This window comes from Schistocerca nitens, chromosome 4 (genome assembly GCF_023898315.1).
Source record: "Schistocerca nitens isolate TAMUIC-IGC-003100 chromosome 4, iqSchNite1.1, whole genome shotgun sequence".
Taxonomy (NCBI): Eukaryota; Metazoa; Arthropoda; class Insecta; order Orthoptera; family Acrididae; genus Schistocerca; species Schistocerca nitens.
Window position 1 is genome coordinate 848,534,954 of NC_064617.1, and position 25,253 is coordinate 848,560,206.

Genomic DNA, 25,253 nt, shown 5'->3' on the forward strand with positions numbered 1-25,253 from the left:
CAGGTAGTCGAACATAACCATTTTCAGTCAATGATCGGTTCAGTTGGATCAGAGAGCCCAGTACATTCCATGTGAACACAGCCTACACCATTCACGAGCCACCACCAGCTTGCACGGAGCCTCGTTGAAAACCGGGGCCGAAGGCATCGTGGAGAGTCCGGCACACTCGAACTCTATCAATAGGCAGTATCAGCTGAAATAGGGACTGATCTTATCAGGCCACAGTTTTACTGTTGTCTACGGTCCAACCGATGTGGTCACGAGGCCAGGAGCGGCACAGCAGGTGATGTCGTGTTGTTAGCAACGGCACTCGCGACGATCGTCTGTTGTCATAGCCCTTTAACGCCAACTTTCACCACACTGTCCTAACGGATACATTCGTCATACGTCCAGCGTTGATTTCTGCGGATATTTCACGCAGTTTTGCCTGTCTGTTAGTACTGACAGCTCTACGCGAACGCTGCTGTTCTCGGTCGTTAAGTGAAGACCGTCTCTCACTGGGTTGCTCGTGATGGGAGGAAATGCCTTAAATGTGGTATTCTCGGCACACTGTGGATAACGGAATACTAAATTCCGAAACGATTCCCGAAATTGAATGTCCCATGCGTCTAGCTCCAACTACAGCTTCCAGTTCAAAGTGTGGTAGCCGCCCATGATAGCCGCGTTGAAACGTCTCCTTTTGAAAAATTATACACGAGACTGTGCTTAACCTGACACACAATATTTTTTTGGCGCAACGCGATCTGACTTTCAACACACAATATTTTGTTAGCGCAACGCAATCTGACGTTCAATAATCTCTACAAGAGAATGGCCCTGACTAACATTAAACTATACCTTTCGCAAATCACTTACCTCACAAAAATCTTCGCTGCTGAAGCTACTGCAATACAGCGAGCGCCACTACTGCCAGCTAAATAAAAGATTCAAACTATGGAAGGCACTAACTACTGATAGGGATAGTTAGCAAATGAAAGATATTAATAGAGAACAAAGAATGTATTTACCTTTATATCATCATATATATATCTATATATATAGAGCAGTTCATGACAACTTCCAAAACTCCGCCATCTCTCTCCCCACATCCACCACTGCTGGCGGCTCACCTCCAACTGCGCAACGTTACGCGCTGTTCACAGCCAGCTGCCTAACACTACAATGGTTGAGTATTACAACAATGCAAAGCAGCCACAGAGTGCACGCGGCACAGCCGGTGATTTTCATACTGAGGTGGCGTTACCAATAAAAAAACCTAAACAGCCTACTTACATAGCCCCCATGCTCCCCACAAAAAATTTTACAAATTTTGTTGGGCAGTGGCCAATACAGATTTAAAAAATTTTTCATAATTACAATAACTAAGAAATCAAATGCACACACTTATTGAGACAATGTTGGTCAAAAGCTCAAATTTTCTCACAGTCCGTAAAGACAGTCCTAATCGTTCATCACAGTAAAATATCAGTGTTTTTCTCAAAGTCTGAGCAGTAAAAGAAAATGCACACGGAAGTAGTGGATATCCATGCAGTCTTGAAGAAGTAGTATTGTCCTTCCAACAGAAAGACAGTGCTGGCTCTTGACATGCTGACAGGTAATGGGCCACAACAGAGCAAACCCACAGCAGAGTCAGTCGAAGTTTTGAAGAGTATTGGTGGGTAGGTCATCACAGAGCAGACCCACTGTAGTCCTGGTAGAGATTACGGTATTGGTGGGCCACCAGAGGCGCAGACCCACTGCATTCCTTGTAGAAATAATGGTACTGGTGAGTCATCAAAGATGCAGACCCACTGTAGTCCTTGTAGAGATGGCCAGCAGCCATCCGTTGTGACTGTGCAGGTGCACAATCACCATTGAAGAGTCTTGCGGATAATAGAGCAAGTCCATAACCACCACTTGTGCACTCACAAAGTTTTTGGAATTGTCCTTAGAACCAGCAATGCTGTCATCCAGTCCCTTGCTGAATTATTAACACACATACAAACACTAACAGTCCCTACTTCTCACATATTGTCCATATACTATGACCAACAAAACGTGTGCAGTGAAATGTAACTTACAAGTTAATAATATGATGAACTGGTGTCTATACAATTTTATAACATAAGAACACAATAACAAAGGTACAAAACACATCATTAAAGAACATAACAATACAGATAACATTTGTAGTACAGGCTTTACAACACAATAGAAATAAACATATACATCAATGTTACAGGAATTATGACATGAGTACAAACATAAAAGATCAGAATAGCTTTTGAAACATCAACTTTACACATGAGCATTAGAACAGAACATAATAAATAATATCTAAGCATATTTACAAGTTAAATAACATATTATTAATATCAATTCTATTTGAGGATAGATTCCTCATCATAGTGAATGCAGCTTAGTATTAGAAAAATTCCACAACTTAAGTCTTATCAGATAAACACATAAATACAGGAAAAACATAAATACACAAGGGAACACAAACACATAGTGGGGTAACACAATGGAAAGGACAGGGTTCGTTATCAGTGTAACCTTTGGTACTGCAGTATTTTGCGAACAAAACCTTTTTTGTTCTTGGAGATCTCCCTTCGTTCATCATTATTCCCAATAAGTCCCATCTATACCTGCTTTCTCTACTCTGTTCATATTTCTTTCGAAATAATTATTTCTTAGTGCACAATACTCATTTTTGCCAAATCCGTTTCTTATATAGTCTACCCCTCTTAATCTAACTTAAATCTACTGATCTCAGATGCTAAACTAATGGACGAGGCAATGTAGCATCACATAAAACAATTAATATAAACAGCAATAAAAAAAACGCAGATTTGCGAAGCAAGCAGCATTAAGAAATTAGCAAAGCAATTGTAATATTACAACTAATCTAAGGCAATGTGCAGCAAATAATAAAAATAAATCATTAGTAAAACTGGCTTAACAGAATAATACAAAGTCAAATTCAATAACACTATGCCTGGCAAACAGCAGCAACTTATACCTAAACATGACATAGCTCAAGCAGAAAAAATATTACAGTAAAAATGGCCATGTCTAATACCTATGTCACATCTTAACACTAGAGTGATGCATCACGATAACTTACTCTACCAAAAAATTACCAAGTAGTTGAAAAGAAAATTATGTATGCAGTTCCTGTTACTAGTCCCTTCTTATTGTTCTTTCCATTCCAATAGCTCCTTTTTCGAAGAATGTGGATCATAAAGTAATTATTTAATAGATCTGTTGACAGAAAGTGTTCACATTAGCAAATGCATTTAATTTTATTTTATGAAACCAATGCTGCAAGACAGCTGGAAACCAGATATCAAATGAAATAAGCAACTATGTACAAAGCAAAGCATAAAAATATCATTCAGTAGTCATGAGGTATTTCATAAGTTAGTAGAAAAATCTCTCAACTAGAGAGACAGTAGTCATAATCAGGTGTACAGACATAAAAATATTTCTCGTCATTTCATTAGGCATTTCTGTCGCCATATGGCATTTCTCTCAATTAGCACGACAATAGCAGTGAAATGTTGCGATGCTTTCTACAAAGGAACGTCAATAGCGATTATAATGGCCTTCCCTTTGTTTTTTTTCTACCTGTGCCGCTGGAAGGCTAATGGCTTTTTTTTTTTCGGGCGGCTGTCGCCCAGCTGCGTGCCCACGACGCATTACGTGCAGGTGGTCACTGAACTTTCTTACCGAAATATTTACGACAGCAGTTTCCGCTACGACAGTCTCACATAAAAATATTTCACAGGTCAAGAATTAGCGTTGCAAATCTGTAGAAACAAAATCCTATAAATATAAGTGTCAAAAAAAAAAATTCGTCAGCATTGTAATACATTCACGCATTTACACACATTTCACAACTCTTAAAGTACGATTCTTGGTTTCCAACAACCTTTATCACAAATCAGAGTCCCTAAATTACTATTCATTACTCCTTACCTTATTACACATATATATATCGTCGACACATAATCAAATTCCTCATATAGCATCAGCTTATTGTTCATAAACGTACCTCAACAGCATAAAACATATCGTCGTCGTAAAAATAACATCATAATACCTCAGTCAAATCTCAAAATCGTCGTAGCTTCCTCCAATAATTTCAAAACCTAAAAAAATTCTCTGCTCATGTCAAAAGTGTCATCTGCCTCAAACGTACTTCAAAAATCATGATCCCATACCAAATATATCATTCAAAGCTCTCATTGTATCACAATGGTTCCGAAAAAAATATGAACAGTTTACAAAGTACAGACAAAATACATTTTCATAAGTGTGAAGTTATTCAACTGTGTAATTACGTAAACATCTGTCACTATTGCAGTAAAAAAATGTTTGTCTCTCTCAGGTAAATAATCAGATAGCTGTGTAATTTCTGTGTTACAGAAATATGGTACCGAAGTGTAAAGTTGTGTAAGCAAATACCATATTAGCTAGGGCTCCTTGTGCTTGCCAAACACATGGTACACAAAGTAAGCGTGTACCCCCCTGAGGATCAATGTAATTATACCCTCAGGTGTTACAGATTACAGCAATGGAATGAAATGTATCACGGAAAACTTTCTTTGCAATATAAAAATCTTTAAAAATAAATGTTTTAAGTACAAAATTAATCAGTCAAATACGTGTCCTGTAGCGCTAAACTGTGCGTCATGTTGTAAGATAGTCTCTGTGGAAGTCTCGTAGTTATCGTCCTCCGAAAGCTAAGTTGTGCAAAAGTCAATGTGCTTACCTCATGATAAACAAAAGTAAAATGCTTTGCGTATAGATATCTTAGTTATTACGCTTATTGTTGTGATGAAGAAAGTACTGTGCTGTGACGTATTGTTGTGCCACGGAAAAGGCTGTCTCATTGTAGCTATACAACAAAAGTTACTACTAAAACCTGTTTTACTTTCCAGAAGAATTCAGAAAAACTGTGCAGATATAAAACAGAAACACTGAAAAAGCAACATTGTAAATTGTCACTCATTAGTAGCATCGTGATAAAATCGTGTAGCTGTCAAATAAACTAACCACTGTGTCACCTGGTATCTCTCAGAAAGCACCTTGAATCCATAATGTATTTGCAAGTAAACCAAAATGTTGCATTAAAAAAAAAGCAGATTATCTTTCAATAAACGGTTTTACGTGTGAAATGTGGTGTAATCCTTTACTCTTCATAGTACGCAGACTTTCAACTGAAAAGCAATTGTCATGTTTTATACGTCGGTAAAGAATGCTGGAATTTTTCTCAAGGCTAGCGTCTTATGTTATTTTTCTCGGAGCCAGCGGGCGCACGCGGCTGCCTGCTGTGCGAGTCATTGTCTGTCTCTTTGTTGCCGCGCGCCGTTATTGGGATTAGGAGACCTAACTTCTACAAATTCACTCCGACGAGAAGGCCCTGCCCCGTTTGAATCCCGCCAGTTCTGATGCAATTCAAGTCTGTCGTTACGAATATATCGTCTGTCGTCATGTCGGTAGATTCCGTAGTTTCTTCCTTGTCCGTCACGTGGTGGAGAATTTCTCCCTGAATCGTAACTGTGCGCCGAGCTGTTGCGTCTGAAGTTATTCTGCCTCCCTTGATAATAATTGTTTTGGTTTCCATATCGTCTGTGTCTCTGGCTGTCTCTGTGATAGTCATTACTATGGAAATGCAATCTTTCTCTGTAATTATTTTTACCCTGCCAACGGTTGTCATACGGGTGGTGTCTGTTTTGGTCACGATTTGCGTTATAAGAATGGCCTTATCGTGTCCAGTTATTGTTTCTGTCGTCATGGAATTGTGACGTATGTGATCTGTAATTGTTGTGCTCGTGCGTTCCGCGATTGTCAGTGTCAATTTCCAGTTCTTGTAAGAGTCCTTGAAATGCTTCAATGTCGTCTTTGCAACGTCCTGCCAAAATAATGTGTCGCAAATGTTCAGGCAGTTTGATTAAGCAAATGCGGATGAGTTCTGAGGGGCTGTATGGGTTTGACAGGTACTGATTCTTGTGCAACATGTCTTCAAAATATTTCACAAGACTGGAGAATTGAGATTGTTCGAAATGTTTCATCATTATGATGCCATGTTTTACTCGGTCTTGTGTGGCTTGAGACCAATATGCTGAGAGGAAGGCATGGTAAAATTCTCCTTCATTATGACAATCGTGAATGACCGAACGCATTCTTACAGCTGGTTCATTCTCTAAATAGCCACACATAAATTCTAATCTGTGTTCTAATGACCAGTTGGGGGGAAAACAATGAGAGAATTGATCGAGCCACGCTTGTGGATGAATGTCGTTGGCAGAATTTTTAAACGTTTTGAATTTACGTGTAGTAATGAACAGCTTATAGTCAAAGTCATCATGTCGGCGAGTCGCATATCGGTCATTGTTACGTCGTGTCGGCGGTTCCATCTCAAAATTCGGTGTGCCTTGCCAATTTCTTTCATAACTTCCGAAATGCCCTGTGTTATTATTTTGCGTCTTTTCTGTATTTCTAAGTCCCTCTTCCCGTGTTGGAGAGCGAGTGTCTTCTGAAATATGTAATTCTTGTATTACTTGAGTCAGCTGATCTTGTACTTCGCGGATTTCTCTTTGGTGTTGCGTATTAATTTGATTTTGATTTTGTTTGAATTTTCTAATTTGTTCATACTCTTCTGTGTCAGTGAAGGCTACAGGTCTTGTGTCATTCAGATCATCATCTACCTTTGTAGATAAGTTAGTGACCTGATCCGAAAGTTCGGCTACTTTCTCCGATAGTGTACTTATTTCCTCAGTGTGTTTTTCTGAACCAAGTTTCAGAGTGTCCATTTGTGTTGAAATCGAATCTACTGTGTCCTTCAAGTTTTCCTGAGTTTTTGCAAGTTGCATAACCGAATCGGTAGATGCAACTGAGTCAAATTTAGCTTGCAAGGTCTCATGATTTTCATGAACAGTAGTTTGCAGTTCTTTTATGGCTGCTTCGTGATTCTGTAGTGCATTTTCATGACGCGAAAAAATAGGTTGGAAATGTTCACAAATTTGTGTTTTTACATCATTACAGACCTTTTGACATTTCGATTCAATTTGATGTAACTCAGTAGTTAAATCTTCACGTGTTTGTTCAACCGTGGAGTCTAACTTTTGAAGATTTTGTTCCATTTGTTTCTGATTTTGCTCAATTGTGTCTAATTTTTGAAGATTTTGTTCCATTGTGTCTAACTTTTGAAGATTTTGTCCCATTTGTTGCATTAATTGCAATAATAATGTATTAGTGTCTGGAATCTGTTCCTCTACGCTTTTCGGCAGTGCTTTTGCACCGGCAACATTCACATTTTGACAAGCAGAAAATGTGTCTTGACTTATTTGAGAAAACGGTGAGGATCCAAAACCTGAATCTACAGTATTTGTGAGATAGTCTCGTGTCATTTCGGATTCCTGAGCCGAGCTATTGCCGACCGATCGATCGATAATGCTTCCCTGTTCTCTAATTGTTTCGCTGTCTACACCATTGTTTGCCGCCCGCTCCATTTCCGTATGCACAATTACCAAATTATTACTTTGAACATCAGTTAATTCATTACTCGGTGGCGCTAACACACTGCTTTCGTTTTCACTGTCATTTCGCAGTTTACTTTGGAGCCTAGTATTACGTTTTTCACACGCCATTATTGTCACAGTATTTCACACGACAACACAGAAAAACACAATTTGAAGAGCAAAAATAAGAGAACGCATTAACATAACACTGAAAATAATATCTAGTTAATTGCAGCTGCGAAATACTTGGTGCAAATCTACATGCATGCCACAACTATTTTACTATACAACAATGAAAAACTGCAACTACAAAGGAAATTCTCTCTATAATTACGCGCTAGCAATAAACAAAATCTACACTAATTACACAAACTACAAGAAAAAATCAGAAGATTCCAGTGAGGTATCCTCGGCTAAGGGTCGACATATGAAACGTCTCCTTTTGAAAAATTATACACGAGACTGTGCTTAACCTGACACACAATATTTTGTTAGCGCAACGCAATCTGACTTTCAATAATCTCTACAAGAGAATGGCCCTGACTAACATTAAACTATACCTTTCGCAAATCACTTACCTCACAAAAATCTTCGCTGCTGAAGCTACTGCAATACAGCGAGCGCCACTACTGCCAGCTAAATAAAAGATTCAAACTATGGAAGGCACTAACTACTGATAGGGATAGTTAGCAAATGAAAGATATTAATAGAGAACAAAGAATGTATTTACCTTTATATCATCATATATATATATATATATATATATATATATATATATATATATATATATATATATAGAAAATAATTTTTCGTCTCTCCCACCAAGCACGGGCAACGGCACGGCCGCGGGAAGGCCACAGCACAGCACACCGGCTGCCTGCCTAACCGCCGAAACCGTACAGGGTGCGCCCCTGCCTCTTCAGGGCGTACACCACGTCCATGGCCGTCACAGTCTTGCGCTTGGCGTGCTCAGTGTACGTCACCGCGTCGCGGATCACGTTCTCCAGGAACACCTTCAGCACTCCGCGGGTCTCCTCGTAGATCAGACCAGAGATGCGCTTCACGCCGCCCCTGCGAGCCAGGCGGCGGATGGCGGGCTTCGTGATGCCCTGGATGTTGTCGCGCAACACCTTGCGGTGCCGCTTGGCGCCACCCTTGCCCAGCCCCTTTCCTCCCTTGCCGCGGCCTGTCATTCTTCCTCCTCCTCAAGCAAAAAAGCACAAGCGGCAGCTAGAAACTGAAATGTCCAAAATTCCAGAGGAGGATGTAAAAATTCTTCTAGGGGATTTCAACGCGCAAATTGGCAAAGAGAGGAAATATAAAAAAACAGTCGGTAATTACCCTGCACACAAATTCACAAACAAGAACGGCATGAGACTCATCGAGTTATGTCAGCAAAACAACCTAAAAATCGTGACAACATCACTTCGAAAAGACCCCAAGAAACAAAAAACATGGAGATCACCAAACCTTCAGCTTGGTGAATTTCAAATAGACCATGTTGCGATCTCCTATGACTTCCAGAAAGAAATACACGACGTTCAAGTCCGCAGAGGGGCAAATATAGATTCTGACCACTACCTTACCAGAGTTAAAATTAAATTCACTCCAAAAAGGAAACACCAAAGGAAATCACCACTAATTCCCAAATTTGACTTGAAAAATATCAAGGAATCAGAAATTACAGAAGCATGGGATAAACAACCAACAAACAACTGGAAAGATTTCCGAACGAAAATTATACAGAAAGCAAGAGATTTGATTCCGTTAAAGAAAATATCCAAGCATCCATGGTGGGATTCGAATTGTGATAACGCATTAGAAGAGAGACAACAAGCCTTTTTAAATTACAATTGTGACAAATCAGAAACCACACAACAAACATTTTTCAAAGTGAGAAAACAAACAGCTAAAATACTTAGACAAACTAAAAGAAAATACCTTAATGAACAGCTAAACACAATTGAAGAAAACTTTAAGAACCACAACACTCAAGATTTTTATAAAATATTCGCAAATCAAATCAAAGGATACACTCCACAAAATCTCTGCTTCCGGAAACAGAATGGAAAATTGGCACTAACTAACAAAGAAAATTGCCAAGAACTAGCTAAATATTTCTCACAACTCCTAAATTGCCCACAACCAAGTACAAGATTCCCCAGATTACAACCAGAACACACGAATGAGACTTCACTACCACCATCTCAAGAAGAAATTTATAGTCACATTAGAAAACTCAAAAATAATAAATCATCGGGAGAAGATGGGATTGTAGCTGAACTACTGAAAAACCTTGGTCCAAATTCGTTAAAAGAGATCACTAGCATCATCCAAGAAATTTGGCAGACAGAAAATATCCCAGAGGAGTGGAAGTGTGCACTAATTCACCCATTGCACAAAAAGGGAGAGAGATCAGACGTAAACAACTACAGAGGCATTTCACTTTTACCAGTTACCTACAAAATTCTATCTGCATGTCTCCTAAAGAGGGCACAAGAACAACTAGAACATACAATTTCAGACTACCAAGCAGGCTTTCGTCCTAATAGATCATGCCCGGAACAGATATTCAACCTTAAAACTATTTTAAAGATTAAAGCAATCAGGTCAAAACCAATAATCTGCACATTCGTTGATTTCAAAAAGGCATACGATTCCATAGACAGACAGTCTCTATGTCACATTCTCGAAGAACGAGGCCTAGACACTAAAACCCGAAAACTAATTGAACAAACACTAACAGAAACCAAATCAAAAATTAAATTCAGAGGGGAAATTTCGGAACCATTCTCAATTAAAACAGGAGTAAGACAAGGAGATGGGATCTCACCACTATTATTCAATATAGTTTTGGACAAAGTTATGAAAGAGTGGGAAGTAACACTAAGGAAACAAAGCTTGTGGAAACCAATTGAACTAGGAAGAGGTAAAGGAAAATTGAACATCCCTTATTTAGCGTTTGCAGATGACTTGGCAATTATAACTGACAGTGAAGAAACAGCAGTAAAACAAATTGAGACACTTAAAGAATGTGCTGAGAAGGTTGGCCTGCAAATCTCCTTTGAGAAGACAGAATTCATCTGCTCAAAATTAGATATTTCGAAACTAAAAACAAAGTATGGTGAAATAACTAGAGTCAAGCACTTTAAGTATCTCGGTGAAGTTATTGAACCAACAGGACTTGAGAAAATAGCACAAAAAAACCGATTACAGAAAATCAAGAAAGCATTCGGACTTATTCAAAATATATATAACAAGAAATGTCTATCAAAAGGCACTAAAATCAGACACTACAACACAGTCATCAAACCAACAGTCACATATGCAAGTGAAACACTCTCCCTGAATAGAAAATTAGATTTACACGAAATTAAGAAAGTAGAGAGAAAAATTATTAGAAAAATCCTAGGACCACGATACACACAAGATGGATACAGGCTGCAGACTACCGAGACAACCGAAAAAATATCAAACATCGAGGCAGATATCAGGAAGAGGCGGATGAAGTTTTATGGACATATAGACAGATTACCTGGAAACAGGTTAACTAAACGTCTATTGGACTATATGACATCACTTAAGGCAACAATACCCTGGGTAACTGAAGTTAAGAAGGATTTGAAAAAGGCAAAAATTGACATAACAAACACATCAGACCGGGATACATTCAGAAGAAAAATCGACAAGTGGAAGTTTACTCCAGAGACGGAATCTAAACCTTTCCGACCAAAGTGGACCGAAGAAAGGAAGAAGGCCTTTGGGGAGGCAATGAAGAAATACTGGGAAAATAAGAAGAACATTAAGAAATGTTAATCACCTGCTTATCGTTCTCCCATGGGGACATTCGCTAATAATAATAGTAATATATATAGAGCAGTTCATGACAACTTCCAAAACTCCGCCATCTCTCTCCCCACATCCACCACTGCTGGCGGCTCACCTCCAACTGCGCAACGTTACGCGCTGTTCACAGCCAGCTGCCTAACACTACAATGGTTGAGTATTACAACAATGCAAAGCAGCCACAGAGTGCACACGGCACAGCCGGTGATTTTCATACTGAGGTGGCGTTACCAATAAAAAAACCTAAACAGCCTACTTACAGCGTGGTCTAGACGCTTTGTCACCGTTCGTGTGGCTCCCCCTGTCGGAGGTTGTGTGTGTGTTGTCCTTAGCGTAAATGAGTTTAACTTAGCTTAAGTAGTGTGTAACCTTAGGGACCGATGACCTCAGTAGTTTGGTCCCATAGAACTTATAACAAATTTCCATTTTTTAAAAAAAATCTGTTAATTCGCATCATGCGGTTATAATTACCTCAGTACAAATGACAGATCTGCCAATATACTGCCCTTTTATACCGCGTGCAGGATACTACCGCTATCTGCATTCAATTATGTGCTTATCGGTGTGCCATGACTTTAGTCACTTGCTGGTAGTTTTTGGCGTGATGTACCATACCGCTGATGCCAGAACTGAGATACCGTCTCTAAAACACCTTTAATACCTAATATAATGCCATTTTGGCAGTGTTCGCTAAGGCTTACTCCCTATGGTTTCTTCCAAAATTTAGGCGTCTATACCTAAGAACAAGGGACCAATCTATTCATGTACACCGCACTGTCTGACACAAGTATGGGTCATATTATCCTATCAAGATTTTACAGGGAAGGTCGTGTGTCATATCAAGTCAAAAATAAATATTAGTTTAATATTATGAACACGCCTTCTAGATATAAATACGTAGCACTTACATAGTTAACGTATTTTGTTTCATACACATTTCCGTACTAAGAAAGGTACAAAGTAAACAAAATACAATCTGCCTCCAAGCATACATTGCAGTGTATTCTCCGCACGTAAAAGATCAACTCTACTGCTAGCAGTACGGTTTTTAAGGTTTCGGCCACAGCTCGACTGTCGGAGGTTACGTTTGTAAACATCCCATCAGGCGGCTTAACTCGAGATAAGTAATTTGTAGAGAGCCAGACGGAAAACAAACTACCACCGATGTATATCTAGGGCACGATAGTGTAGGCGAATCACTGGTCGAGGTTTCTGGTGCGCTTGCAAAGCAATAGTGGTGGACGAAGCGGCAAAGTATGAAAAATGGCTGATGACGGTGTAGTCAGACAATAATTCCAAATGTACCAGGATGGTTCTGAGAGTGAAGTTTGTTTGTTTCTGATTCAATGATCGATTCACGTTGTAAAATACGAAATTTTCATCTGTCAGCACATATAAATATTATCCACAATCCAAATGAATTAAGTAACATGCATTGAAAATATTTACAAACTCTGTATCAAGCAGTATCTGAGAGAGTGAGCTTTGATCCTCGAGTTTTTGTCCGTGTTGATCTCGGAGCAATTTTGGACTTGTATTACTCTCGCTGTTTCTCGATATCATCTCTGATGTGCTTCAAAGACGTTAACTTTTTTCGTGTACATTCCATCTTAATGCAAATAGACATTGAACATTTTCGTGATATGGCTACAGTATTTTTGGTAATTTGTGTTGCTTCAGGAATTTGTATTTGAGCACCTTTTAGGTGGTTGCCTACATATGGGAATCTCCGATCATGTGTACCTTATATACACAATGTTAACTGTACAGGTGATTTTTCATAAATTTCAACAATACTCCATTCATTTTCGAAAATTTCTTTGTATGGCCACCATCAGTTGATGTACTGGTAATGATACTGTATACAAAGAATCATTCGCCTTATCTGAATGTTCCTCCATTAAATTGGATACCGTTATAAATGTTTTGGAGTTACACCATCTATTTCATATTTTGGAAGCACGCCTAACATAGAAATATGTTCTATAATAGCATCCATATTCACCAGGTTAACCGTGTTAAGAATCAGGAAATAGTAAAAATTCCAATTATGCGGTGTTTGATACTGGGCTTAATTTTGCCAGCTGATACACTTTTCCGTTAGTATTACACGATACGTTTCGTTTCATAACGTTACTTTGAGCAGATAATTAGAGAAACAACTCTAGATTTTTCGTCTCAGGCCTCCTAGATACAAACAGATCTGAACTTATCGAATCAGTTAGGAAGGAACCAGTGACCATAAAGTTGCGACAGCAACAACCACCACAGGTATTACAAGGACTGTTACGAAAGGTGGGGAAATAATTTTGCTTAGCCAGAGTGACGGGATACAAACTGCAGAATATCTGATGAGTCAACAACAAATATTCAGTACTGAGGACGAAGATATGGAATACAAGTGGAAAAAAATTCGAAAGCATCGTTCAGTATGCCTTGGACAACTATGTTCTGAGTAATGTCTTAAGAGATGGAAAAAACTCTCATCCGTTTAATAACCGTGTTAGAAAACTGCCACGAATACAAAGAGAGTTTTATCACGGATTCAAGACAAGTCAAAACCTACCAGAGGCGGAAATGAGCGCAATGAGAGTAGTGAGACAAGCGTTCAGTGATGCTGAAAGCAAAATTTTTCCAATCGATCTAACTGAAAACCTGAACAGGTTTTGCTCTTGTGTACAATCACCAAGCGAGTTGGAATCATCCATACAGTCAGTCACAAACTCTGCAGGTACTTAAATGTAAGATAACGTAGAGGTAGTCGAAATACTGTATTCTGTTTTCCGAAATTGTTTCACCGTGGAAAATCGTAATTCGGTCCCGTCTTTCAATCATCGTACGAACGTCGAAACGACAGATACTGAGATGACCGATCTTAGAATAAAGAATCAACTGTAATCATTTAGTAGTGGAAAGGCATCAGGACCGCACGGGGTACCTGTGAGATTCTAGAAAGTTTCTGCGAAAGAACTTGCTGCCCTTCTAACAGCAGTAGATATTGGTTCGCTGGAGCAACAACAGGTAGCTAGCGACTGGAAAGAAAGCAGGTCTTTTCCGTTTGCAGTGAGGGTTGCAGGACAGATTTACGTAACTACAGACCCATATCGTTCACGTCAATCTATTGCAGAATAATGGAACATGTTTTATGCGCAATAATTATGAAAGTTTTTGCAGAACGGAAATCTCCTAAGAAATCAATATGGATTCCGCAAACAAAGATGTAACGAAACTCAGCTCCATCAGTTCCTCCGCGAGAGCGCCGGCCGGAGTGGCGCTGCGGTTCTAGGCGCTACAGTCTGGAACCGAGCAACCGCTACGGTCGCAGGTTCGAATCCTGCCTCGGGCTTGAATGTGTGTGATGTCCTTAGGTTAGTTAGGTTTAATTATTTCTAAGTTCTAGGGGACTATTGACCTCAGAAGTTCAGTCGCATAGTGCTCAGAGCCATTTGAACCATTTGAACCTCCGCGAGAGCCATTGCGCTGTTGACAACAACGCTCAAGTTGATGTATTCCTTGATTTCGGGAAGGCGTGTGACACCGCCCGGCACTGACGTGTAGTGAAAAAAATACGTGCTTACCCTGTATCAGTCCAGATCTGCGACTGGATACGAGACTTCTTTGCCGATAGAACTCAACATGTCGCTCTTAACGGAACAAAATCGACAAATTTGTAGGTGATTTCTGAAGCATCCCAACGAAATGTGATAGGTTCAAGCGGTTCAAATGCCTCTGAGCACTATGGACGTAACTGCTGAGGTCATCAGTCCTCTAGAACTTAGAACTACTTAAACCTAACTAACCTAAAGACATCACACACATCCATGCCCGAGGCAGGATTCGAACATGCGACCGTAGCGGTCGCGCGGTTCCAGACTGTGGCGCTTAGAACCGTCTCGGCCACCCCGGCCGGCGAAATATTATAGGTCCTTTACTGTTACGACTTATACAAATGGTCTAGTAGGAAGCACCGGAAGCCCTTTAAGACTATTCGAAGATGATACTTTTTTCTATAAGATAGTAGTAACGCCAGGAGACAGTAAGGATGTGCAAAATAACCTGCCGGCCTGGGTGGCCGAGCGGTTCTAGGCGCTACAGTCTGGAACCGCTTGACCGCTACGGTCGCAGATTCGAATCCTGCCTCGGGCATGGATGTGTGTGACGTCCTTAGGTTAGTTAGGTTTAAGTAGTTCTAAGTTCTAGGGGACTGATGACCTTAGAAGTTAAGTCCCATAGTGCTCAGAGCCATTTGAACCGAAATAACCCACTTAAGACTGATGAATTCTCCATTCTCTATCATTTGACCCTGAACATAAATAAATATATCACATTGCGCATATACAGGAAAAGAAATCCTCTATTATACAACTACACTACTGATGAGAAATTGCTAGAAACAGTATATACCGTGAAATATCTCTGAGTAACCATCCAGAGCGATTTTAAGTGGAATGACCGCATAAAAGAATTGCAGGAAAAGCAATCTTCAGGTTGAGATTTATAGGAAGAATGTTAAGGAAATTTAACTAACCCTTGAAATAGGTTGCTTACATGGAGCTTGTTCGACGGATTCTTGACTATTTTTCATGAATCTGGGACCCTTACTTGGTTAAGGATGATAGAAACGGGAAAGAGAGAGAGAGAGAGAGAGAGAGAGAGAGAGAGAGAGAGAGAGAAGATCCAACGAAGAGCTGAGCGTTTCGTCACGGGATCGTTTGGTCGGTGGGAAAGCGTTACAGGGATGCTCGAGAAACTCCAGTGGCAGAAGCTAAAAGATAGGTGTTGTGCGTCACGGAAAGGCTTACAACTGAAATCTCGAGAGAGTGCCTTCCGTAAGCACTAGCACAACATATCACTTCTCTCACATACATCAGACGAAATGATCATGATGAAAGAATTCAATGAATATAGCTATTACAGAGGTCAACCGACAATCATTCTTCCCAGGCATCATTCGTTATTGGTTCAGGCCAGGGAGCATTAGTCAGTGGTGTCAGGAGTTCCCTAAGGCATCCACCCTCAGATGGCTTGGGGCGTACAGTTGTAGATGTAAATCAAGTTAAACATTTTTTTTATAATTGGCAGTAATTAACGTAAGCATTATTATAGAGGTCCGTCATCTTTTCATTATTTTTGTAACAGATCAGAGTAAAGAGAGAGGTAATCTTCGACACAAGTATTTGTTTTAACAATATGTTCTTCTACTAATCAAAACATTTAACTCATATTATGAATTACACGTAGACTTATGAAACTCTGACACTTTTATTTAAGTTCATTTTGAGTAGGATTTATTATAAAAGAAGTATGATACATATCTGGTAAAAATAACGTAATTACTTTCTTCAAAAATGTGCATTGAAACAAAATTATCAAAAACTTATAATTTAAACAAATCAGATTGTTTAATATTTCTACAAAGATAAAAATTATTTACATTAATTACTTATTTAAAAGCCCAGAATATCTTCGTCTAAACAAACGTTATGGGAATTTATGAAAAACTGTTTTATTGAATATATATATATATATATATATATATATATATATATATATATATATATATATATATATTGAGCAGTTTTTTCATAAATTCCCAGATTCCAGAAATTTCTGACCTTAAAATGAAATTACTTTGAAATTATTATTATTAAAAGGCTTAGTTCCTTGATTTTTCTTGTGGCGTAATTCACGTTATAAACACTTATGGAGCTGGCGATGTGTTTCTCTGTCTCGGAGTATCTTTTGACCGTGTTATGTACACATTGTGTTGAATCCGTCAGTACCGTACTTTCTAATATGTTTATGAAATAGTTACTCGGAAAAACATAAATGTAGAGAGAATGAGTGCAAAATGGCATTTCAATTTAGAGAGTTGAATAAATAAATAAAAAGAACGGAGCGTAATTTGTTCTGCGAACAGGCTTTTAGGCAACGACAAAGAAGCTAAGAAGAATAGCTTTTATTTGGATATTTCTAATTATTACTTCCCATAGAGCGACATCAAAATCTCACATAGTTGTCATTTATGTTCAAGATGTACCAAAATTGTCCATGTTGCATGTTGTCTGTAATAGTGCTTAGCTACATGAGATCATTTGGAAGTTCTACGGAAAAGCTAGTTTAGGAAAAAAAAATTTCGAGTGCCAGGGGGTACTTATAACGATGTGAAAGTCACCCGTACGTTGGAAGAGGCGACCTTCCCGCACATAGAGTCTCACATTTGTCCGACCTGACCATACGAATGTTCAATTGTGTGTGAAATCTTATGGGACTTTACTAAGTTCATCAGTCCCTTACCTTATACATTACTTAACCTAAATTATCCTAAGGACAAACACACACACCCATGCCCGAGGGAGGACTCGAACCTCCGCCGGGACCGGACCATACGAATAACTTTGTCTACTTGTTTTTATCTAAGTCAGGCTTGCAGGTAGGCTATATCGGGCAGCGTAGTATAGTACTTCATCCCTGCAAAAATACTAGAGGTGGATCTCTCTACCCGCGGGGCCGTATCATCAGCCACTACTCTAATAAAAGTGTACTGAATGTTATGTTATACTTAATACTAGAGCGCGCTGAAAAGTATTGTCTCCGAATTTTTTATGTGGAGAGTCTTAAAGCTTTTTAAATAAAAGTTATTAACGTTCTACATTTTTATTCCGTAAGTCTCCATATTTCTAACCCTCTACCGCTAGAGGGCTCCGGACTGCAGCCTGCAGAATAGCAGAGTGTAGTGTACCTATTTAGTTGTGTCAGTAACAACGTACTGCAATCGAGTTCCGAATTCCAGGAGAACCCTCTCCTAAAGCACGACAATACCAGACCACGCACGAGCGCTGCGACATCTGCACCAGCCCGACGCCTTGGGTTCACTGTCAACGATCATCCTCCAACAGTCCCCACTTGGCGCCGTCTGATCATCATCTGTTTCCCAATTTAACGAACATCTCGGAGGACTTTAGTTTGACGCTGATGAAGCTGTGTAAGCAGAGATGAATCCAGAATGAGATTTTCACTCTGCAGTGGAGTGTGCGCTGATATGAAACTTCCTGGCAGATGAAAACTGTGTTGTCCGGACCGAGACTCGAACGCGGAACCTTTGCCTTTCGCGGGCAAGTGCTCTACCAACTGAGCCACCCAAGCACGACGCCCCGTCCCCACAGCTTTACTTCTGCCAGTATCTCGCCTCCTACCTTCCAAACTTAACAGAAAATCTGCTGCGAACCCTGCAGGACTATCACTCCTGAAAGAAAGGATATTGCGGAGACATGGCTTAGCCACAGCCTGGGGGATGTTTGCAGAATGAGATTTTCACTCTGCAGCGGAGTGTGCGCTGATATGAAACTTCCTGGCAGATTAAAACTGTGTGGCGGACCGAGACTCGAACTCGGGACCCTTGCCTTTTGCGGGCAAATGCTTTGCCAAATGAGCTACCCAAGCACGACGACCCGTCCCCACAGCTTTACTTCTGCCAGTACCTTGTCTCCTACCTTGCCCGCGAAAGGCTAGGGTCCCAAGTTCTAGTCTCGGTCCGGCACACAGTTTCAAGCAGAGATGAAGTTATCGCTCCGTCAACAGAGTCAGACATTCAGCAACTGCTATCAACAAACACGTCGTTCGGGGAGGGGGGGAGGGGGGGAGCAGAGGGGGAACTTTTAGTCGCTAGGGTGACTATGTTTGCGTGGTAGAGTAATGGTGATGTACGCGTACGTGGAGAACTTGTTTGCGCAGCAATCGCCGACTTAGTGTAACTGAGGCAGAATAAGGGGAACCAGCCCGCATTCGCCGAGGCAGATGGAAAACCGCCTAAAAACTATCCACAGACTGACCGGTTCACCGGACCTCGACACAAATCCGCGGGGCGGATTCGTGTCGGGGACCAGGTGCTCGTTCCCGCCCGGAAAGCCGTGCGTTAGACCGCACGGCCAACCGGGCGGGCTTGTGGAATATTAATAACGTTTGTTTTATTTAAAAGGCTCTAAGCTTTTCGCGTTAAAAATTCGGAGCCATTATTTTTCTGCACGCCTCAGTAGTTCTCGTCTTGTAGGCGCCAGTCCTCCGCTGAATGGATGTGTGTGTCTTTCTGTTCCCAGAGCTCGAGCAACGGCCCCAGCAAACCTGGAGGCGGCGCCGCTCCCGGTTCTTCGCCCGCTGCGGGCAACGCGGGGACGGCCGGCGCCGGCGCGGGCACCGTCGTCAACAGGTGAGCCCCACCAGCAGCTGCCCCTCTAAGCACAGTAGTAAACAAAACGTAAATCATGAAACTGTACCAACGGTAGCTTTTATTGTCACCTCATCAAACTCTGGTCACCAAATTTCGTGATACTGTTGAGTAATGTAACGCATTTTTTTTTCTCAGCCAGTGTCGTGCATTATTTCCGCTTCAGGATCTACAATTTCATGAAGTTCCGATAAGTGGTGGCGTTATACCATACTTCAAAATGGCATCTGTAACGGAGGTGCGCGTCAAGTGAAGAGCTTTCAATGAGTTTCTTTTGGCGGAAAAGCCGAGAATTACAGATATTCATAGGCGCTTGCAGAATGGAGACTTGACAGTGAACAAAAGCACGGTGAGTCGCTGAGCGAGGCGTCTGTCATCATCGCAACAATGTCGCGCAAACCTGTCCTACGTCCTGTATACAGCTGTGACTCTTGCAGAGCTGGAACGTGCGGACACTCTCATTCGAGTAGGTCGATAATCACAATCAGACACTTCGCTGCTCAACTGGACGTATCTGTTGGCAGGTAGAGTAACCAATGATGCGCACCTACCGGGTTCCTTGCCGCCTACAGAAGACCCTGAACAGCAACAGAGGACCGTCCTTGCTGATCGTGACAATTTTTTTGTCGAACATCGTCACAGGCGGTAAAACATGGATTCGTTACTTCGAACCGGAAACATAACGGCAGACCATGGAGTGGCGCTGCACTACCTCTTCTCCGAAAAATGTCAAAGCCGCAGCCTCAGCTTGTAAAGTCATACTCACGGTTTTCTTGGACTCTGAAGCGGTTATTGTCTGTAATGTACCCATTCGGCGCAACGGTCAACTCTATAGTGTACTGTGCTACCCTCAGGAAAATGAGGAAGCGTATTTAGCGTGGAGGTCGCCACAAAAATACAAACAAACTTCTCCTTCTCCGTAACAACACACGCCCCCACACAAGTCTGCGCACCTGGCAGGAGCTCAGAAAACGTGATGGGACTGTTCTTCCTCATCCACCCTGCAGGCTCGGATCTCACACCTTCAGACTTCCATCTGTTTGGAATAATAAAATATGGACTCCGCAGGCTGCAGTACTTGGATGATAGCCGGCGGCGGTGGTCTTGCGGTTCTAGGCGCTGCAGTCCGGAACCGTGGGACTGCTACGGTCGCAGGTTCGAATCCTGCCTCGGGCATGGATGTGTGTGATGTCCTTAGGTTTAAGTAGTTCTAAGTTCTAGGGGACTGATGACCTAAGATGTTAAGTCCCATAGTGCTCAGAGCCATTTTTTTGAACTTGGATGATAGCGACGTTGTTGGTGCAGAAAGACGTTGACTCCGAAGTCGAACAACACTGCGATACCATGCGGACGTATAGACCCTCCCAGTAAGGTTGCACGACGTCGTCGCATTGAATGGATGTTACGTTGAAAATAGGGTTTTGTAGCCAACAGCATGAGGAATAATACGACGTGTTAGGATGATGAATACAACCAACTTGCTTTCGAAAAAAAAGTGAGGCATTACTTACTAAATGCCACTCGCAGTTCTTCTTCAATATTCACCCTTCAATATTTCTCAGTTTTAAAATACTTTTCGGAGACATTTATTAGAGAAGTCTGTATCATGGCTCTTCAGGAAATGTGCCACCTCAAAAACCAACCTGTCGTCATTCTGGAAATTCCTGCCACACAATCAAGTTTTCATTCAAGAAAAGAGGAAAAAGTCTCTGGGTGCCGTATCAGGAGAACATAGATAGCGAGTGAGCAAAATTTTACGTCCCAGAGATGCAGCATGTGTCAGTGCATCCTGTTCAGAATAAGGTGGTGTGTCGTCGCGGAGGAGAAACATCCCCTTCGACAGTTCTCGCCGGCACTTCGTCTCGATTTGGCAGGACACTTGGAAAATGTAACAGACCTACTAAGGAGACTGCCTACACTACGCTTGTCGGTCCTCTTTTAGAATACTGCTGTGCGGTGTGGGGTCCTTACCAGATAGGACTGACGGAGTACATCGAAAAAGTTCAAAGAAAGGCAGCACGTTTTGTATTATCGCGAAATATGGGAGAGAGTGTCACAGAAACGATACAGGATTTGGGCTGTAAATCATTAAAAGATAGGCGTTTTTCGTTGCGATGGAATTCCAATCACAAACTTTCTCCTCCGAATGCGAAAATATTTTGTTGATACCGACCTTCATAGGGCGGAACGGTCACCACGATAAAATAAGGGAAATCGGAGTTCGTACGGAAAGATATAGGTGTTCATTCATTCCACGCGCTGTGCAACATTGGACTAATAGAGAATTGTGAAGGTGGTTCGATGAACCCTCTGCTAGGCACTTAAATGTGGTTTGCAGAGTATCCATGTACATGTAGATGATAGCCTCCCGTAACATCATCAGAAGATTTTGATGGCATGCTGCTGTAACGGTTTGCCCATTGCCAGCAGTGCTTAATGGAAGTCCCAAATAACATTCAGCATCACCTAGCCCGATGAAGACTGGATCTTTGCTTTATTCGTCGGTCGTGAATGCACGTGTTTGCACTGCTTGTTTGCTCCTTTTTCTCGGGCATTAGTGGTTAATAGGCGGTAAAGAAGTCTTCTGGGACGGCCTGATGCTGCTGTTGCTTTTCCGCTGCTGCTTTGGTTCCGCGGGATTCTGAAAATAATGTGATCAGTCGTGGAGTCCACCGGGCGACGACTTGTGTCGCTTTCAGAATGTCGTGCAAGATGCTGAAAACAGTTTAATTACAGATTTCCATTGTTTTACACCGACGCCTTGATCATGACACACCCGTATTCGACCACCAGAACGAGTACTTCTCTTACGATTCCTCTTTTTTTTACCAGTAGATGATGTGTCATCTCCTTGTTCATCATTCCGAATAGTTTGACCACACGAGACGCATTTGCCTTACCTGCCCGCATCTCGTGGTCGTGCGGTAGCGTTCTCGCTTCCCACGCCCGGGTTCCCGGGTTCGATTCCCGGCGGGGTCAGGGATTTTCTCTGCCTCGTGATGGCTGGGTGTTGTGTGATGTCCTTAGGTTAGATAGGTTTAAGTAGTTCTAAGTTCTAGGGGACTGATGACCATAGATGTTAAGTCCCATAGTGCCCCGAGCCATTTGAACCATTTTGAACCATTTGCCTTACCTAACCAGTACGACAAATGATAATAAACTTTTGTCGTACACTTTCACCAACTCAGTATGAATTGTGGCACCCTTGTTTCGCTATAAACGCAGAAAATAAAGTAGTCCACCATACTGCACTTCATGAATGTTCTGCGTCAATTTGTTTTGGATCCTGTAACGATTTTCTGGTGTAATGTGGCGGCAGGATTTCGATGTGTTCCAGGACTGAAGATAAGTACCTCCATACAAACATTAAATTAATTCAGGATCATTATTATCTCTAGGAGATAATTAGCACTTCATGACGAGGCCCTCTCGTAGTGAAAAGCACAGTCACCGTCTAAAGCTTGTATGCTGTTGACTTGTTCCAAACCGTGTGTCAGACTAGCAGTAGGTAACTGGAGCCTGTACATTCACAACAGGAGAAAATTTAATACCGGCGCCCCAGTAGCAATTTATAGCAAGAAAGGACAGCGAAGTTTCTGTGTTATTTTTTTGTGTGTAGTGTAATCGTGAAATTCATCACAGTATGGAGGTCTCGCAACATGGTTCATGTATTCACTGCAGCAGGTAGGTGAACCTAGTCGTAATTTGCAACCGGCTTCATGTTGTTGGGAGATGCCTTGTGACTTCATTGGATGCTGAAGCTGCCTAAATCTTATTAGCTGGCTGCCAAATGACACTATGAGTCATTGCAGTAACTTCAAACGTTACTCATAGTACGAGATATCACAGTAGGTATTATCTGTTGTTGTTCCACGTGACTGAAACACAGAAATGAAGAAGCTGTATGTTTACGCCTGTCAACGACTTATACGTTCAATAGGCGCTTAGCTTAGTTCCTAGCTTCACTTTGAAATCATTATTGTGTTTAAAACATTGTTTCACTACGAAGAACTAGAAATGAAATGAAAATGAGAGAGAGAAAAAAGGAATGGCCGCATGTTTCGTTATCCAAACTGTAAAGGTATCGAACACGGGCATGAACAGAGAATATGTGCCAGACCCTTTGTTTCATTGAAAATTACAGCATTTTGAAGCTAGACAAGACGCGAGGACAAATATCAGCAGTAGAAATTATCGGCCAAACGAAAACAGCTTCTGCCACCAATGCCACATAAACCATGTAAATTGGTGTCTGCTGCAGTTGTGTTGCGACAGAACACTTTTAGGCCTAGCATGGGTAGTGTGCAAGTTATGGCTGCGATTTACTCTGTGTCTGTGTGAGTACCGCAACCATCATCCTACCATCCTCGCCGAGTAATGAAGAGGCTGATTTACATGTGTTCAAATGACTCGAAGATGTAATAGACAGCAATAATTTTTCTTTCTGAGGGTAGGATTCACCACATTCATTTTCCTGCCCAAATGGCAAAATCTACGCACAAATTTAAGTTTTTGTACGTCCATCCATGTGCTTGGAGTTCAGGCGGACTACGGTAGTTCGCTATTGTAACAAAATCAAACAACGTTCTGGTGTTGTTTAATGTGTAGGTACCAGCTTCGGTGCTTCAGTCTTTGCTGAAGGGGTTATCACGACCCATATGTGGCCAACAACTGGCTGAGTTGACGTTGATGAGCTTGCTTTTGTCGATGTTCATCTCTTATCTTCCTTTCAATACACCGTCATTTCCGTTACCAGAGAGGATTAACGGAGTATATCGAGAAATTTCAAAGAAGAACGACACATTTTTTATTATCGCGAAATTGGGGGAAGGAGTATTGCTGACATGATTCAGGATTTGGGGAGGACACCAATAAAACAAGGGCCTTTTGCCTTGCGGCGGAATCGTCTCACCAATTTCTATCACCAGTTTTCTCTTCAGAATACGAAAATATTTTGTTTACGCCGACCTAAATGGGGAGAAACGATCATCACAATAAAATAAGGGAAATCAGAGCTCGCACAGAAAGATATTGGTGTTCGTTTTTTCCGCTCGCTGTTCGAGATTGGAATAATAGAGAATTATTGTGAACGTGGTTCGATGAACCTTCTGCCTGGCCTTTAAGTGTGATTCTGCAGAGTATCCATGTAGATGTCGATCTAGAACCACTCTTCCAAGATTTTTGGTGTCTGTTACAGAATTATGATGTCATCGTCAAACCTCAAGGCTTTTGTTTATTCACCCTGAACTTTAATTCCTACTCCAAATTTTTCTTCGTTTTCCTGTTTCTGTAATTTTTCTTCTTCTTTTTGTGCTTTTGTCCTGTAGGGTCGGTATGGCTATGAAAGGATTTGGCATTGTTAATGTTAGAGGGTGGGCATATGCCCTTTCTGTCGCCACCCCGTTACTCCCGGGGCGGAATATGTGTACCCTAAGAGTCTCTGTGTAGTGTGGTTTATGTGAAAGTGAGCGAAAGTTTGCTAAATGTTTGTGAATCGTAGAACTTGGGTATAACCCCGGTATTCACCTAATTTAACGGGAAACTACCCAAAAACTACATCTGGGCTGTGCAGTGCACGGACCTTTGCCGTTAATTCACCGCGCGAATGCGATCCAGGGCTGGCGGCTATCATGGAGAAGCCTTAAAAACTGTACACATCTGTTGAACTAAATATA

The 25,253-nt window shown here is 41.2% G+C and overlaps 1 protein-coding gene across 1 annotated transcript in view; it reads left to right on the forward strand.

Moving 5' to 3' along the window:
- Positions 1 to 25,253, forward strand: part of LOC126253282 (delta-sarcoglycan) — a 564,870-nt gene that overhangs the window by 19,658 nt on the left and 519,959 nt on the right. Inside the window, exon 2 of the mRNA XM_049954506.1 lies at positions 19,451 to 19,560. Within this exon, the coding sequence (XP_049810463.1) occupies positions 19,451 to 19,560 (110 nt within the window). The remainder of the gene's footprint in view (positions 1 to 19,450; positions 19,561 to 25,253) is intronic.